Source organism: Cryptosporidium muris, genomic scaffold (assembly GCF_000006515.1).
Source record: "Cryptosporidium muris RN66 scf_1106632373451 genomic scaffold, whole genome shotgun sequence".
Lineage (NCBI taxonomy): Eukaryota > Apicomplexa > Conoidasida > Eucoccidiorida > Cryptosporidiidae > Cryptosporidium > Cryptosporidium muris.
In genome coordinates, this window is record NW_002196575.1 from 422,217 (window position 1) to 438,246 (window position 16,030).

General features: G+C 28.3%; 8 protein-coding genes across 8 annotated transcripts, besides 14 other annotated features; 4 read left to right on the forward strand and 4 right to left on the reverse strand.

Moving 5' to 3' along the window:
* Positions 1-278: 278 nt before the first annotated feature.
* Positions 279-1,367, forward strand: CMU_034310 (uncharacterized protein; the record flags this gene model as incomplete). Its single annotated transcript, XM_002141358.1, has 1 exon — positions 279-1,367. The coding sequence occupies one exon, from the start codon at positions 279-281 to the stop codon at positions 1,365-1,367; it is 1,089 nt and encodes a 362-aa protein (XP_002141394.1).
* A 135-nt stretch (positions 1,368-1,502) lies between these two features.
* Positions 1,503-2,477, reverse strand: CMU_034320 (uncharacterized protein; the record flags this gene model as incomplete). The annotated part of the gene is made up of 1 exon (XM_002141359.1): positions 1,503-2,477. The coding sequence occupies one exon, from the start codon at positions 2,475-2,477 to the stop codon at positions 1,503-1,505; it is 975 nt and encodes a 324-aa protein (XP_002141395.1).
* A 502-nt stretch (positions 2,478-2,979) lies between these two features.
* CMU_034330 (60S ribosomal protein L40, putative) lies at positions 2,980-3,366 on the reverse strand (the record flags this gene model as incomplete). The annotated part of the gene is made up of 1 exon (XM_002141360.1): positions 2,980-3,366. One exon carries the CDS (start codon positions 3,364-3,366, stop codon positions 2,980-2,982), a length of 387 nt encoding a protein of 128 aa, XP_002141396.1.
* Positions 3,367-3,704: 338 nt separating this feature from the next.
* Positions 3,705-3,726: a sequence feature (AT_rich).
* A 747-nt stretch (positions 3,727-4,473) lies between these two features.
* CMU_034340 (uncharacterized protein) lies at positions 4,474-5,387 on the forward strand (the record flags this gene model as incomplete). Its single annotated transcript, XM_002141361.1, has 4 exons — positions 4,474-4,485; positions 4,642-4,715; positions 4,781-4,852; positions 4,925-5,387. 4 exons carry the CDS (start codon positions 4,474-4,476, stop codon positions 5,385-5,387), a joined length of 621 nt encoding a protein of 206 aa, XP_002141397.1.
* Positions 5,388-5,625: 238 nt separating this feature from the next.
* Positions 5,626-6,108, forward strand: CMU_034350 (eukaryotic translation initiation factor eIF-5A, putative; the record flags this gene model as incomplete). Its single annotated transcript, XM_002141362.1, has 1 exon — positions 5,626-6,108. The coding sequence occupies one exon, from the start codon at positions 5,626-5,628 to the stop codon at positions 6,106-6,108; it is 483 nt and encodes a 160-aa protein (XP_002141398.1).
* Positions 6,109-6,369: 261 nt separating this feature from the next.
* On the reverse strand, positions 6,370-8,265 carry CMU_034360 (uncharacterized protein; the record flags this gene model as incomplete). Its single annotated transcript, XM_002141363.1, has 1 exon — positions 6,370-8,265. The coding sequence occupies one exon, from the start codon at positions 8,263-8,265 to the stop codon at positions 6,370-6,372; it is 1,896 nt and encodes a 631-aa protein (XP_002141399.1).
* Positions 8,266-8,778: 513 nt separating this feature from the next.
* On the forward strand, positions 8,779-9,786 carry CMU_034370 (uncharacterized protein; the record flags this gene model as incomplete). Its single annotated transcript, XM_002141364.1, has 1 exon — positions 8,779-9,786. One exon carries the CDS (start codon positions 8,779-8,781, stop codon positions 9,784-9,786), a length of 1,008 nt encoding a protein of 335 aa, XP_002141400.1.
* A 603-nt stretch (positions 9,787-10,389) lies between these two features.
* Positions 10,390-10,421: a microsatellite.
* A 230-nt stretch (positions 10,422-10,651) lies between these two features.
* Positions 10,652-10,714: a sequence feature (AT_rich).
* Positions 10,715-11,284: 570 nt separating this feature from the next.
* Positions 11,285-11,315: a sequence feature (AT_rich).
* A 1,027-nt stretch (positions 11,316-12,342) lies between these two features.
* Positions 12,343-12,379: a sequence feature (AT_rich).
* Positions 12,380-12,463: 84 nt separating this feature from the next.
* Positions 12,464-12,522: a sequence feature (AT_rich).
* A 27-nt stretch (positions 12,523-12,549) lies between these two features.
* Positions 12,550-12,578: a sequence feature (AT_rich).
* Positions 12,579-12,810: 232 nt separating this feature from the next.
* Positions 12,811-12,857: a sequence feature (AT_rich).
* A 357-nt stretch (positions 12,858-13,214) lies between these two features.
* Positions 13,215-13,258: a sequence feature (AT_rich).
* Positions 13,259-13,440: 182 nt separating this feature from the next.
* Positions 13,441-14,019, reverse strand: CMU_034380 (small GTP-binding protein sar1, putative; the record flags this gene model as incomplete). Its single annotated transcript, XM_002141365.1, has 1 exon — positions 13,441-14,019. The coding sequence occupies one exon, from the start codon at positions 14,017-14,019 to the stop codon at positions 13,441-13,443; it is 579 nt and encodes a 192-aa protein (XP_002141401.1).
* A 1,297-nt stretch (positions 14,020-15,316) lies between these two features.
* Positions 15,317-15,398: a sequence feature (AT_rich).
* A 134-nt stretch (positions 15,399-15,532) lies between these two features.
* Positions 15,533-15,567: a sequence feature (AT_rich).
* Positions 15,568-15,676: 109 nt separating this feature from the next.
* Positions 15,677-15,723: a sequence feature (AT_rich).
* Positions 15,724-15,815: 92 nt separating this feature from the next.
* Positions 15,816-15,864: a sequence feature (AT_rich).
* Positions 15,865-15,965: 101 nt separating this feature from the next.
* Positions 15,966-16,006: a sequence feature (AT_rich).
* Positions 16,007-16,030: the final 24 nt, after the last annotated feature.

The following is a 16,030-nucleotide window of genomic DNA, read 5'->3' on the forward strand; positions in this document are numbered from 1 at the left end:
AGAACATTTATTCTAATTCGAAACTTACATAGACTTTTTTTTTTTTTTTTTTAACTCTTAATAGGCTGTACGTTATTTCTTGTATTTAAACTCCGAGGTTTTCCTCTAATTGTTTATATAATTCTATAGTCTACACTGATGAAGTGCCAATATTGAAGTGTCTATTATAAAGACCGCAATAGATTATTGAACACAAGTTCTGTTCTAAGTTCTATCACTTAGTTCACAATATGGGAAGTTTATTTAATATGAAAGTAAAGCTATTGTTCTTGATTATAATGGGTACTCTTACCGATATATATCTAGCAATTTCAGATACAGTGTTGAACAACTCTAAAATAACTTTCCTAGAAAATTATTTCATTGAAATTTTGGCTGTTATTATATTTATGATATTTCTAATAACAGCAGCTAGGGGAATTAGGGTAAATAAAATGATAGCTAGAAGATTGTATCAACAAATTGAGCCACTGCTAGTATCACAATTTAGCCGTGTTACCCTAATAAGTAAGTCATTTTGGATGGATTCATGGAGTAGCTTCGATATATTTGCTACTGGGAGGAGCAACTGCTCTTATTTATATATAAATATATCATGTAGACCACGTCAAGATCCCCTAACAGGATTCCTCTTATATCCTCTGACTCGTTTTAAAGATTGCCTTTATGTTGAGATTCCTTTGGATATACTAGATCCAATTGTAATTTTAGTCTGCAAACGTAATGAGTTAAAAAGTGCTCTGATAGAATATCCTGAAATTGAAATTCATTGCACTCAAAAAAAAGTAATGGATATTCCTCAAAATTGGATTGTGTACAGTAATAGTAATGGAGCAATAGAAAAAATCCTAAATGGACGATTAGTGAAAATTCTAAATTGTTGCCAAATATCACAGAGTTTAAAATTCATTTATATTTCAGATCAAACAACTTGTCCTAGATTAACTAATAATTACAAAAAAATTCATCCCTGTATCAAGGCTAGCTTTATTCTTGATAAATCTAGTAACAATCTAAACAAAAACTACAAGGAGATTAACTCTGCAGTACTTGTTAATGAAACTATAACAGTTCATGAGACCATCTTAAAATTATTATTGAGCCTAAATGATACAGTCCAAAACATAAAATTATCAGAAAGAACTCTTCAGCATGTCACATCTCAAAGACAAGAAATTGAGAAGACACTTTATAAACTTGACGAGAGTAAGAGGTTGGCAAAATTTGAACAAAAACGTAGGGAAAAGCTTCAAGAAGAAGCTTTTAAGATAAATCAAATGACTCCTCAACATCAAAAGAAATATCAAGAAAAAAAGGCTAGACAAGAAGCTAAATCTAAAATAAAGATTAAGAGAATTAGGATGTAGAATTTGATGGATAAATTGAACAAACTATATCTTCGAACTTCAATAATTACCAAATAAGTAGATAATCCACACTATTTAAATGATATAATTTAAAAAGTGATAATCTAGTAGGCATTTATAAGAAAAGATGGGAACCTATTTAGATTGACTCTGCATAGCAGCATGAGGAACTACAGTATTAATGGAGAAATGGCGGACATTAGGTACAACATTTCTTTTATATGAAGGAGAAGCTAGAATTAAAGTCTCCATTGGGGATACAGCTTTTCTTGTAGTTATATGATCCAAATACTGATTAATAGATGGATTTGGTACAACTGTGAATTGAGGATTCACAGCTCCCTTAATTAAATCTGGAGCTGGTGATTGTAAATTTACTTTTGGTATCTGTACTGGATACTGTTGAAAATTTGGAGATACAGCCCTAAAGGTTTCAGGACTGGATGAACCAGTAGTAGAATTCCAGATATTCACACCTTCATTGTTTCTTCTTGTTAAGTGTACTGAATGATCCACTAAATTGCTATTTATACGTATATAACGGGGTGAAGAAGATGGTATAGACGGATTTGTCGCATAATATTGATATTTTATTGTTCTTTCATTTGGGATGACTGTTTTAGGTGAATTATTCGGAATAAATCTTATTGCTCTAGATGGGGAAGTTTGACTTACAAAAGATGAGTTACTACTCACTGTAGGACCATATTGTAAGGTTGCTTGCCCAACTAACTCCTTTGTTACACTTATAGGGGATTCTGGTGCTTTTAATGTAGGAATTGGAGTTTTAAGAGACGAGGGTGATGATATGGATCCAGTAGGTGTAGTCCATTGTTCAGATATTGTATGTATTTTTCCTTGCAAAGGTGGACCTTCAGAAGGAATCTTATAAATTGTTTTATCTTGTTGGTTAAATTCTAATCTTGATGCAGGTATTGTTGTTTGAAGATTATTTGGAATAAATCTTGGGTTATTGGGCTTTGCTGATGTGACATTATGTGAATTAGAAACCATTGATGCCACCCCCAATGCCACTTCGGTAGCTTGATGACGAGCTTCAACTGTATATACGAATGAAAATATGTTGAGTGCCCGTTCAATCAAAAACATCTTGCTAGTTTGTAAATTCAAAGGTCCAAATTTTACATGGAGTGATAAAGTTTGTCCTCATTAGACATCACACAATGTCGCTAGTTACACAATAGCGCCTTAGAAGTAATAAGACTTATTGAATTTATCCTCTAATTTTATGATAAAAGCCAAATTAATACTACGCCCAAATTTTATCTTAGTACTTATTCTAATTAAATTTTAACCGGATACCTCCCAATACATAATGAATTCAATTAAACTGACATTTAAATCTATTGTCAAACTTCACCTTTATGTCTTAAGTTGACATGACTACTTGATCTAAATCCCTACATCTTAAAATATGAAAAAAGAAGTATTAAGTCCGCTAAATCTACGTAATCCTAATTGATAATAAAAATAGGGTAGTGCCTATGTAGTGTAATAACAACTTAGGATTCAAATTAAATTAGATTGTTTACAAATCTAGATTTTGCTTGTAGCTTCGATAAAAACCTCAGCCTTAATTACAACTCAATATTTACTTAAGCTTCTTTTTCATACGTATTTGATTTGTTCTACCGCACTTCCTTTTACGGCAATTGGTAGCTCTTAGTGGTAGCCTTGCATAGCATTTTCTGCATATCATCTTCTCACAATTGTATTGACGGGCTAAATTTGCCAAGGATGGTTCAATAACACCACCACGTAACCTCAAAACTAAATGTAAAGTAGACTCCTTCTGAATATTGTAGTCCGATAAAGTCCTGCCATCTTCAAGTTGCTTTCCAGCAAAGATTAAACGTTGTTGATCTGGAGGTATTCCTTCCTTGTCTTGTATCTTTGCCTTTACATTTTCAATTGTATCAGAAGGTTCAACTTCTAATGTAATAGTTTTCCCAGTTAAGGTTTTAACAAAAATTTGCATTCTTTAGTCTTACAAGTAAATATATATTTCCTACTTTTTTTCTTTAATTTCTAATTGGGGTCAAATATTCTATAATCTAAACTTTAATCCCGCCTTATTTTTTAGTAAACTCTACCAATGTAATCTTGAGCGCAAGCTATTCCTTTAAATAATTATTAGCCTATAAAATTACAATATTAAGGCCAGGTCTCATTCTAACCCGTGTAGATTCTATAATTTTGTTGTTATGGCGTCTCTACCGCCATATATATTTTGCCGCCTATATTAGATGCAGCTATTAAATATCTTATATTTAACATAGATTCACAGGTTTTATATTATATATTGGCAGTGTGAAGTTATATTTAATTTAATATAAATGAGGAATCTTATATAGTTTCTACCTAAGATTTCTTTTTTTCTCATGCCAATATTATTGCTATCCTATAGAGAATTATATAGGGCCTGGAATTACAATATGACACTTTAATTCCAGGTAGTCTAAATTCTTACAACTTAATAGTGAAATTATACGTATTGTTAAGTATAGTTTGAATGTAATATTATATTTAGGTATTACGTATAAATATTTAGAGAATAAGGACGAATACATTTGTTTGTCAATAATTAGATAATTGTGCTAAGTGTTACATCTTCCATATATTCAGTATCTTTAGTGACTTCCCAATTTATATATGAATTTAAGATAATATTTCTACTTAAATACTCACTTGGATCTTATAATTTATGTGAATATTTAAAATAAATTAGAGTACATTTGTACTTTACTAAATATTAAGATATTGGTTGATTAACTATCAATCATTTAATAATGATAGTTATATAGAAGTTCATTCCTTTTTATGAGTAGTGTGAAGGTATAGATGTTAAAAAAAACAAATATTATAATATCTTTGTTAAAAGTACAAAAACTTGAGTCTATAACTAATTACTAAGAGAAATTATTTATCAATACGGATATCAAAATAGCTAACTTATTCTAGATAGTATACTTAATTTGACTTTTTGGGACTTGAATGATATTAAGTATAGAAGCTTTACCTATTGTCAACTTTTACTATTAATTACATTAGACAGTATTTAGCGCCAAATATCACGTTATTTACTATGAAGTTTCTTGTAGAATCTCTTCAAATATTCTTGAAAGAGATAAAGTAGTATCAGTATCTCAATACAGATATCTAATTATTAAGATTATTCATTTGGGAGATATATGGTATGATTCTTACTTAATTTATTTGAATTTATATTTTATTCTGCATTATTTTGGCTTAGGGGAAAATAAAAAGGACTAGGAAATTTGCAGCTGTTAAGCGTGTTCTAAATCCTAAGGATAAAAGAGTTGAGCAGTAAGTATAGTTTTAAATATAGTGATGTATTTATCTTAGTTTTGTTTTGTTACTATCTTCTACAGAAATAAGCAGAATAATAATAGGAACTCATCCAGTATTAGCAATTCTAAAGAAACCTCTGTACTAAAAGAGATGTAAGTTATATAAAAAAAAGTAGATATACTGGTATTTATATTTAAAAGTAAACTGTGATTCTCTTATTTTAGACCTAATACCCCTTCAAGTTTATTTTTCAATTATAATAGTAACCTAGGCCCTCCATTCCATATATTACTTGATACAAATTTCATTAATTTCTCAATTCAACATAAGCTAGATATCTTCAAGGGCACAATGGATTGTTTATTGGCTAAATGTATCCCATGTATAACAGATTGTGTCATAGGTGAATTAGAGAAGATGGGACATCGTTATAACTTAGCATTGAGGTTAGCGAGAGATCCAAGATTTAGACGCCTTCATTGTCTACACAAGGGGACATATGCAGATGACTGTATTGCACAGAGAGTTACAGAACACAAGTGTTATATAGTGGCTACAAATGATACAGAATTGAAGCGTCGTATTCGTAGAATACCAGGTGTTCCTATAATGTATGTTACAAATCATAAATATGCTATAGAACGTCTTCCAGATTCCTTGGTATCAGTGCCAATTAAATCAAAGTAAGACAGAACGACTACATAAGTAACTGAATTAGATTCTTCTAGTTTATTAGTACATATTATTATTACAACTTTAAGTTTTTTTATATATCCTCCTTCCTATTTAATGAATATTGCAATCCATCTCCTAGGCGGGTAACGTTATTATTCTAGAATGTCTATGGAAATAGAGACATAGGACACCTAAAAGCTACAATTTAGACTTTCTGTTTACTAGTTCCAGATTTTTGTTAATATTGGAGATGTCGGACGATGAGCAACAATTTGATACTGCAGATGCCGGAGCCTCTCACTGCTTCCCAATGTCTGCTGGTTCCATAAAGAAGAATGGCTATTGTATGTTAAAGGGTAAACCTTGCAAGGTCGTTGATATGTCTACTTCAAAGACAGGTAAACATGGCCATGCCAAGGCTCATATTGTAGGTCTGGATATATTCACAAGTAAGAAATATGAAGATATATGTCCAACTTCTCATAATATGCTTGTCCCATTTGTCAAACGTAATGAATATCAATTGATTGATATTCACGACAACTTTACCTCTTTACTAACAGAATCTGGATCAACAAAAGATGATCTCCCACTACCAACTGATGCTGAAGGAAATCCGGATGAAGTAGCTACACAAATAATGGAGATGTATGCTGAAGGGAAATCAATACTAGTTGGAGTTCTAGCTGCTTGCGGTATTGAGAAGATAGTTTCCGCCAAGGAGCTGGTATGAATTTACTTGAATTTTGTACAACTTCTTAAGGATAGGGATTTATCTATTTAAATTACCTTATTCTTAATCTGTAGATATGTTAGAATACTTCGATTAAGTGTTCTTAAGTTGGTGTCTAATTTATCTAAATTAAGGAACTGTAAGTTCGAACTTTCATACTTTTTATTATATTGCATATACTTAGGTATACCACCTATTTACCTTTAAATATTTCTAGTAATATTGCACTTGATTAATTACCTTATATATTAATAATACTAATTAGAGGGGTAGTAATTTAGAAAATACTACTCCAACCTTCTCGAGTGATGTCAGGGAGTTGATAACCTGCTCAGGTGTAAACTGTAATTTAATTACAATATTAGATATGTCTGAATTTATCTTTTTTATTTGTCTTCGCTTGTATCCACTTAATGAGCTTATATTCAGAGATGGAATTAAACTATGAGATAGCTTTATTATATTATGAGATTCAATTGCATCTAGCATATCTTTAAAATCTTCTGGAGGAGTTAGAAATCTTTGGCAAATTTCATAATACTTCTTTCTACAGTTAAATGAAGATACTTCAAAACAAGTTAATGATTCTAGCAGAGATTTCATATTAGTATAATTGTTGTTCTGCCCATCCTCTTTTAATTCCATATTATTGCAATGCTCATCTATTATAGCGAGTATAATACTCATGATCACATATTGTTGATGTAGAGGTAGAGATTGTAAGATCTGTATCTTACTATTTTGTGAGGCATGAACCTTATTTAAAACATCTTGGAAATTACTCATTGATATTTCTCGTGTAGTTAGCTTAGGACTTTGAGCTGGAGTATTAGATACTGTTGACATGGAACTCATTTCATCATCAATATCTGCAGATACATCTTCATTTTGCTGAAGTTCTACGATATCCATTAAATAGTTGCTTAAAGCTAATCTACAAACATCCAAGGTTCTTCTACAATCTCCATATACGCTTGCCACCTTCCGAACACAAAGTTCCAAGCCTGCATTATTAATTCCACATTCAATATTAGAAATTTCTTGAGTTATCCTATTCATCACTATCCCCTTTAGGGTATTGTGATCATATGGAGAAAACACCATAAACTTTACACGCCCATCAATATTACAATCAATTGCTCCATCATAACCTTCTACATTTAATATACCCATACGTTCTGAGATGTTTCGATCTATATTAATTGTATTCGAGATACTAATCAGAATCATTTGAGATGTAGAACTGAGTATAATCATTTTAAACAACTCCGAGACAGAATCTGAACCTTTATTTCTGTTTAGTAGATCTATCTCATCTATGAAAATAATAAACTTTGTTCGTCTTGACACAACTTGAGCTATAAAGTATTTTACACATTCTTTCAACCCCTCCTGTTTATAAATATCCTTCATCTCTACAATAACCTTTTCTGAAAATTTCATAAGGATAGCTAAATGCAAAAATAATGATAAGTTAACTGGAACTGAGTTATTACTATAGGAAGCTATTATATGAGATGCATTTGTCCTTATAATACTGTAATTTTTAGGAAGTGTTGTATAGTGGATTTTTAACTCTTCTTTCCTAGTAGATTTTTCACATACTTTCTTAAAATTCCCAGTTAGTTCATTCACTACTAATCCATCTGTTAATTCGAGCTGATAACTCCATTCTCCCTTACTCAAAATTCTTAATACACGATCTACACAACAAGTTTTCCCAGTTCCCGGAGAACCTGAAATACACAAAATAGCTGAAGTAGCATTATTGGCATTTTTCAGTATAAATCCAGCAATTACATCTAATTTATCTAATCTTCCTATTAGAGGACTTGTTAAAGGAGGTTCTGACTTTAATGATTTCATTATTTTTACAATTACACTTGACTTACTTAGAGTAGAAGTAGTTTCTTCAGTACTACTAATCTCTATAGATCGATGCTTCTTCACACTTTTCTGCTCCTTTATTAGATTTGAATTACTATTTCGCTTCGAAACACATACATGTTTGTGTATTTCTGTTGTATTCTTTGTCTTATTTGAATTACAATAATCTCTATTTAATTTTGAATTTGCTACCATATCAATTCGAGAATTATTAAGATGTTTTCCATTAACTAATAAATTTTCTTTTAGTTTTTGACTTCTTGTTATCATTGTATATATAGCTTGTTACAGTTAATTATTAGCTTACAGGCATGGATTTCTTTGTCCCCGCATGCCAAATGTGGGTATCAACATACATTATCCCTGTCACCCCACGACACAAATATTGCCGCCTAAATACAGCGCACTTCTTTTTGTAAGGTATTTCTACATTTCTAAAACTATTTAAAACAGACTACTCAAGTTGAATTTTTAATAAAAGAAATATTTTTGTTAGTATTAACCTTTTTGGATTTGAAGTATACTATTTATATATCTCTCTTACAAGACTTGAACAATAGATGTGACTTCATATATCTTAAAAAAATAAAAAAAGTATAAGAAATAAAAAAGGAGATATTTCTTATCATCCTTCTACCAGATAAAAAAAAAAAAACTATTTTCGTCTTGATCATCTGTATTTGAGCACTTTTGCGCACTTACTAAGTTACTTAAACTCGAATTCGACGTTAAACATCAATAGCGCTTTTGTTCGTGATGGAAACGTTGCAGTTTCTTCAATCTATGAGTAAGGTTACAGATTTTCAGAGATGGTTTCCATCCTACAGTAGAGTGAATGCTCACTTAATTGGGGATAAGCTAACAACTCCATCTTATAGGATTTTGTGTATCCCAGGTGCAGGAAGCACTGATCAAATATTCGTTCAAGCCAAAGCTCCTGGAGCTAAAAATGTTGAAAATACACTATTGAAATATGCTGAAGAGAATAATATAGAAATATTGGCAATGGTTCTACCTGGAAGAGCTCAAAGAAGTGGTGAAGAACATTATAAGAGTATTATTGATGTGATTAATGACTTCTATCCAGTCTTTGAAGAGCACTTTGTAAATTCTTTAGACTCTAGCTCTGAGATTGTCCCTTGGATCCTAATTAGTCATTCAATGGGAGGCTTGATAGCATTTGAACTTTTAAAAAGACTAAAATATCAATATATAATGTTAAATTTTACTGGTAGTAATATAAAAACTACAAACGAAAGTATATATTCAGTTATGTGTGATAGGAATATCTTCCCACAAATAGTAGTGATAATGTCAACAGTATCTCCAGATACTCCAAAACAAGAGCTTCCATGGAATGAAAGTAAGAATATGAATACAGAAGAGTTTAAGGAGGAGTGTAGAAGATGGGGAATAAATAATGAAGTATTTCGTAAAGGGATATGGGAAGAATTCGAGCCACTATTAAGAAGTGATTTTCACTTGTTTGATTCCTACAATTTATTAGAAGTAGATACCCAAAACTATAGTAGTAATGAAGCTATTTATAGTCTGATGTACCCCTTAGGGGTGAGAAAAGTACAATTATGGTCTGCAACTGAAGACAAGCGTGCAACTAAGTCTGCAATGTATGGCTGGATAAAACTTGTAGCCTGCCATAATGGTGATATCTCAGAACATGAGATTCAGGCTGGTCATAATTTTCTTCATAATCTTAAAACAAGAAATATTTTTATGGATTATTTGTGTTCTGCTATTGATGTATTAGTTTTAGAAAAAGAGTATTATTAAATTTGAGCTTGAGTATACTCTAAACTTATTAAATATTTATCCAAGTAAATCCCCAAGAAAATACTATATTACTTGATATTACAGATAACACTGAGGAACTATTGATTATATTCAAGTTTATTATGTATGACTATAAAAATAGTTTACTAGACTAGTGAAGTATATTTATTGAAGATTAAAAATGAGCTAAATTTCAAATAGTTAGATTTATGAATGCTACAAATAAGTCTCCATTTTTATGAATTTAACCGTAAGGCTAATAAATAAGTATAAGAATGGAACAGGCTACACATGCACTAAGTTATAATAGTGACATTGGACGCGTTAAATAAAATTATTTAACTTTGTCATTTCTTTGTGGAATTCTATTGTGAATCTATTTATTACTCTAATTTAATTTTAGTTTTTTTATTTAAGTATTGGGTATTACATAGCCAATACCTTATGTGCAATAATTGAGACCAATATTTACGCATTCTTTAGAAACAAGATTTGAAAGATATTTATAAGCAATAAGTTTTCAAAGTTTATCTCGAATACCTGAGACAAAAAACTGTATTTGTAGATTTAAAGATGAATGGATAAAGAAGATTAGGTGAGGAGTACTATTTTTATTATTATTATTATTATTATTAAATATTGATTGCATGATATACATATATAAATAGTAACTATTCATCATTTATATTTAAGATAAAGAAACCTTCTACAGATACTGTATTTATATGGACCAGAGGATTTTACTACTAATGTTTTGTTGTATATTTATTTGGTTTAATATGTAAGATTATTCGGGAACTGATTTGTGACATGCAGAAGTCTAAAATTTTAGTTTAAGTTCCTAAGTAGGATAAAGAAAAAGGTCTAATTTTATATTCACTATAAAATTGAATATATGATTAATTGAAAATTATTTTTTGTTTAAATACTTTGATTAATCAAGACAATATAGTTAATTTGTCCAATTTTTTCCGAATTTTCAATGCTATATTGACAAAATACATCCCCCTTTTCATTTAAATAAGAAGATAAATGAATATGAAATTCTTTGACAGTATACTTTATAATAAAAAGAATTGTTAACTTGATTATTTAGTCATAATTTTGAAGACGAGTTAGCTTTAAAATGAAGTAAACATGAATGGTAAACCGAGGCAAGAGTTTGCATTATTAAGTCTTAATGAAGCCCTCCAGAAATAATAAAACTAATATTTATATTACTTCTTTAAATCAACTTCAGAACTCAAAAAAATCGATACTAAATCCCAAATTTACTTCTATAGTATAACACTTAATAGTTTGAATATGAAAAATGAAATATGAGCTACCATATATTTAGGGAAATCTCATATTTTATATATTAGTGTCGGAACTGAAAATGGTATTGTTAACTTTTATAAAGTTTTATTAAAGATCATCTAGCAGAGCTTGTAATTTGATTGTAATCCCTTGTTTAATGATATTACATAATAAATTGCAATATTTGCAATATGTTCTCTTTAATTTTAATTTTAATATAAATTTAAATAGAGTTTATTGAATATTTAGACGATCCTATATTGCAACAAATATACTTTTTTATTACAAAATATGGTTTTATTAGTACTCATTTTTCATTGTAAAGAGCTTAGCCGAATTTTATGGATTACTCCTTTTGAAGTGAGGTACTTATTTTAAATATTTATACTCTTTAAAATTAATAGTACTTTCCTTCGGTTTAAATTAATCAGAAGAGTTTTTAATATAATAAACTAATTCAATATAGTAATTAGATTAAGTTCATTGGCAAGTTTCAGTACAAAATAACTAAGTACAACAAATGATAACCTCAGTTTATATCATTCACTCAGTATAAATTTGAAGATTAGTATCTTAACTGTAAATATGTCTTAAGGTAAAAAAATCCTTTATATAAAGTCTTAGCTAACTTACAGTTTATATTTTACGAAATGATCTACATTTTGTAGGGTTTATTATAAATTGTATTAATAAGCTATAATATTTTAAAAGCTTGATATATTGGATATTTTAATAAGAATAAAAATACAAAAATTGAATACTTTTTATATCTGAAAGTTTCTTTGTACAAGAATTTATATGTATTTACCTGTCTAAATTAAAAATAAATATTACAGACATTTCTTGAAGTATATTCTTCCAGTACCTTTTAGTTTTATGTATTTAAAATAACTTAGAATAGAAATATTCAACAAGTTAAGTCATCAAGTTAAAATTGAAAAGATCCCAAGACTTGCATTTATGAGAGGTTCTCCATAATTAGTTTAGTTACTACCGAATATATTATAATGATAATCTACCTAGTTTAAAATATTGGAGTTCCTAATTATGTGACTACTTGCATAAATTTAAAAGAAATATAGAGAAACTTATTGAATAGATTCATTTCACATATTATAGAATATATTCGAAAATATCAACTTTAACATAAGTACAATGAGCAGAAATCTATGAATAGAACTAAACGATATTTAATCTAAAATTTTGTTTGCAATTATTGCAACATAGTAAATTTGATATTGCCAATTAAATAGTAAGATATTTATTATGAAATAATAATATTAATATTTAATAACCAAATTAACAAGATATTTTAAAAAGTTATAGGTATTTTTTATCTTTAGAAATTAACTATATCACTAGATCTGCCACAATATACTATATTTTAATATTAATAAATAAAATTAGCATGAAATATTTAAAAATAAAAGAATATATGTACTTATACTGAAAATACTAATGAACTTTAATATTCTATTTATATATTAAAAAAACTGGATAGACTATAAATAATTGAACTTCAATATCTATTCTTTTATAGTAAAATCTATATTTTTCATATTTTTCATTCAAATATATAGTTTCCAGTATTAAATAAAACCCTATATTTTTAGATTTATATTATGGAGCAAAATTTCCTCAACTTTCTGAATTTTCTAAATTGCCTATTATATGATATACTTGTTTGCTTCATGTATATCTTAAAAATTCTGTAAAATTTGTAGCTATAAATAATAATCTTGTTATTAATAAATAATTAGTTAATAATAAATCTTTTAAGTGTATCAAAATCTAAATTCATCTTTTAATTTCAGGCTTAAATCGTTTATATCCAAAAGTGTGAAACATAGGGTCTAACTAAAGATATTACAGTGATCAATCACACTTTATATGCTGATAGTTCTAACGTACAAGCATTTGAATATCTAAATAATCTTAAATCAGACCAATTAAAGTTACAATAGTAATTTAAGTACAATACACAGTTAAACAATACATATCCTAATTTTCCTTGGTTTATGTTAGAAGTCTGTAGTTAGTATAAAGTGCATGTAATAAGATACCAGTTATATTCAGCTAGAAATGTAGAAAATAAAAATATTAATGAGTGTTTTTTTAGTATATAGTTGTAATTTTTAAAAAAACTTCAATAAAAGTTTAAAATATTTATAATGGAATTATTATCATTGTACCCGAAATATCATCTGTTTTTCTTTCAATACTCTCTTGAAGAGAATATTAAGATAAATGTATAGATTCAATTTTTGAAAATTTTATATCTTTAAATTATATGATAGTAATTGAAATATTCTAGTTGTATCGAATTTCTACAATTTAGAAAATAGAATTTTCATTTTAGCTCAGGAATTGGGAGAGCCATCTAAAAGCTTCTGAGTATCCCATTCTCCTAACTACACTACACATAAATACCTCTATAGGTCTAATTCCGTTATCACCTCGTTTCTCCCTACCATAAGTGAGATGTTCGTACAATCCCAAACTTTGACGGAGTTCTTCTTCAGAAGCTGCCATTGGAATATCAATTTTATTTCCCAATATTACAAATGGAACATTCTGCAACTCCGATGTCTCCAGTAAGTTGCTGAGTTCCTCCCTAGTTTCAGCAAATCTTGATCTATCAGATGCATCAACAAGGAAAATTATAGCATCAACAGTAGCAAAGTAGTCCTTCCATATTCTTCTAGCTGTTTCATGACCTCCTAAATCAAAAGTCTTAAATCTAACCTTACCAATAACTAATTCCTCAGAGTGAGGGTGCAACGTAGGCACATGGGTTGCTATTCTATCATCCTTTAACATATGCAGTAAGGTAGTTTTGCCTGCATTATCTAGTCCCAAGAATAATATCTTAGCAGATTTGCTAGATAGTCCAAACCAGCTCAAAACATCCCTAAACCAAGAAAACATAAACATGATCCGTTATTTTGAAGAAATACTAAAAGTTATCTCCTTTCTGATATTTATCAGTACACGTAACCCTGAAAAATAGAAACCCTCAGTGAAAAGAGGGGTTCTTAAAGTAAAAATACAGAAAATTATTGTAGCGCAAGCGGTATAATTGTATTTTAATGCGGCCAGCTCTCCTTAAAAGAGGTCTACACAAAACAAATCAAATAGATTACAGATTTAACAATAAAATTTACTTAGCTTACTAATATAACTAGCAATATAATTAAGGTCAATTCAACTGAGTTTGAACCTTGTTAGTCTGTGTTTACCTTGTTCTAACTCATGAAGGTACACTATCTCAATCTTAGTAATTGAAGTATACTGTTATCCCTACCCACTACACTTGACAATTTTAGCTTTAGTTATATCGAATATACTGGCCCTATTAGGAAGTATACAGAGGATCTATCTTTAGTAATGTAAATATTGAGACTTCTAGTATTATTAACTCCTTTTAAAGAAATTCCAATTAAGCCAAACTTTAAGGAAGTATACAATGAGCAATATATAACAATGATTCTTTAATTACTTCTTCTAACAATTTTTTTTGTTCTTATTTCTTAAATAAATATTCGGATTATCAGTTGTTCCTATTCCATATATAAAACCTCAATAGAAAAACTTGATGAAAATTATGAAATCAAATTCTAGCTTGTTTTAATTAACTAATTGAATTTATCTATTATACTCTTATTAATTCTAGAGCTTACAAATAATCATTTAATCTTATCCTGATGAATGATACTTTCATTAAATTTAACATCAATTTCTTAAAGAAAGTATTTTGTACTTTCTACTTTATATATTTGGAATATTTTGCTGCTATATGTTTAAGTTTAAATATTTCTACATAATTTTAGTTTCTTGGTAACTTTTTTTTCTATTTTATTGCAATTTTGAATTTTTAGACTTAGAATTTTAGTATACTTAGACTTTCGTTACTAATGTATTTATGTAATATCTGGTATTCCCGATATTCAATAATGTAACATTGATGAGGGATCATTTCTGTTAATTATACTAACAATTGTTAAGGTCTAAAACTAATAATAAGTAACAATACCTTTTTATTTATAGAATAATTTTGCTTACCTTTTATATTTTTAAATAAGTCATTCTTTAATAGAGTATTTGGTGAAGTATATCTAATCCATGTAAAATTACTTAAATACATCTATTTATCTCCTTATAGTAATCTTAGTATTTTTTTTTTTTTTTTTTGGAACTCTTTAAATCAGATTCTAATAAGTTATAAAACATCTAAAATTATAAAATCTAACTAAAAAAAAGAAAAAAGAAAATTTGGTTTTAACTATAATAAATAATTATTTTATATATAATTTCAATCAGTTTTTATATCTTAGAGCTTTTTTAGTAAATTTTAGATCATAGTATTAAATATACTCAAATGTTTACTTAAGTTAATACTTTATACTAGATACTTACCATTGTATGCTTTTAGATTATAAACTTCATGTTATATTTAATATATTTACATTATATTTTATTAAAGGGACATGAAATATATCTGTATATTATTCTATCTCAAAATATGATACTAAACAGATTTATGCAATCTATCAATTTTATTTATAATACTAGCTCCTAAAATATCTGTAACTTTAAATTAAATAACTATTATATTTGAATATTAGTAATATAATTTATGAAAAAAGTATACCTTTAAAGAAATTTTAAGTACAATTTTAAGACCTCCTGACACTAAATTTATATTTTAAGAGAAGTTGGAGAAAACCCTCTTTTAAATAATATAAAATCTAAATAATTATAATAATTTCTTTTTTATTTCAGTGGTAAATAAAATACTAACATAAATATGTTTTCTCAGGTCTTTATAGAGCTTTACCTAATTCATTTCTAGTAATATAGTGTTCTGTACTATACCTTACTATTTTATAATCAATATTATATATAAGAAAATATAATTAATCTCCTATATAAATATATTAGGTTA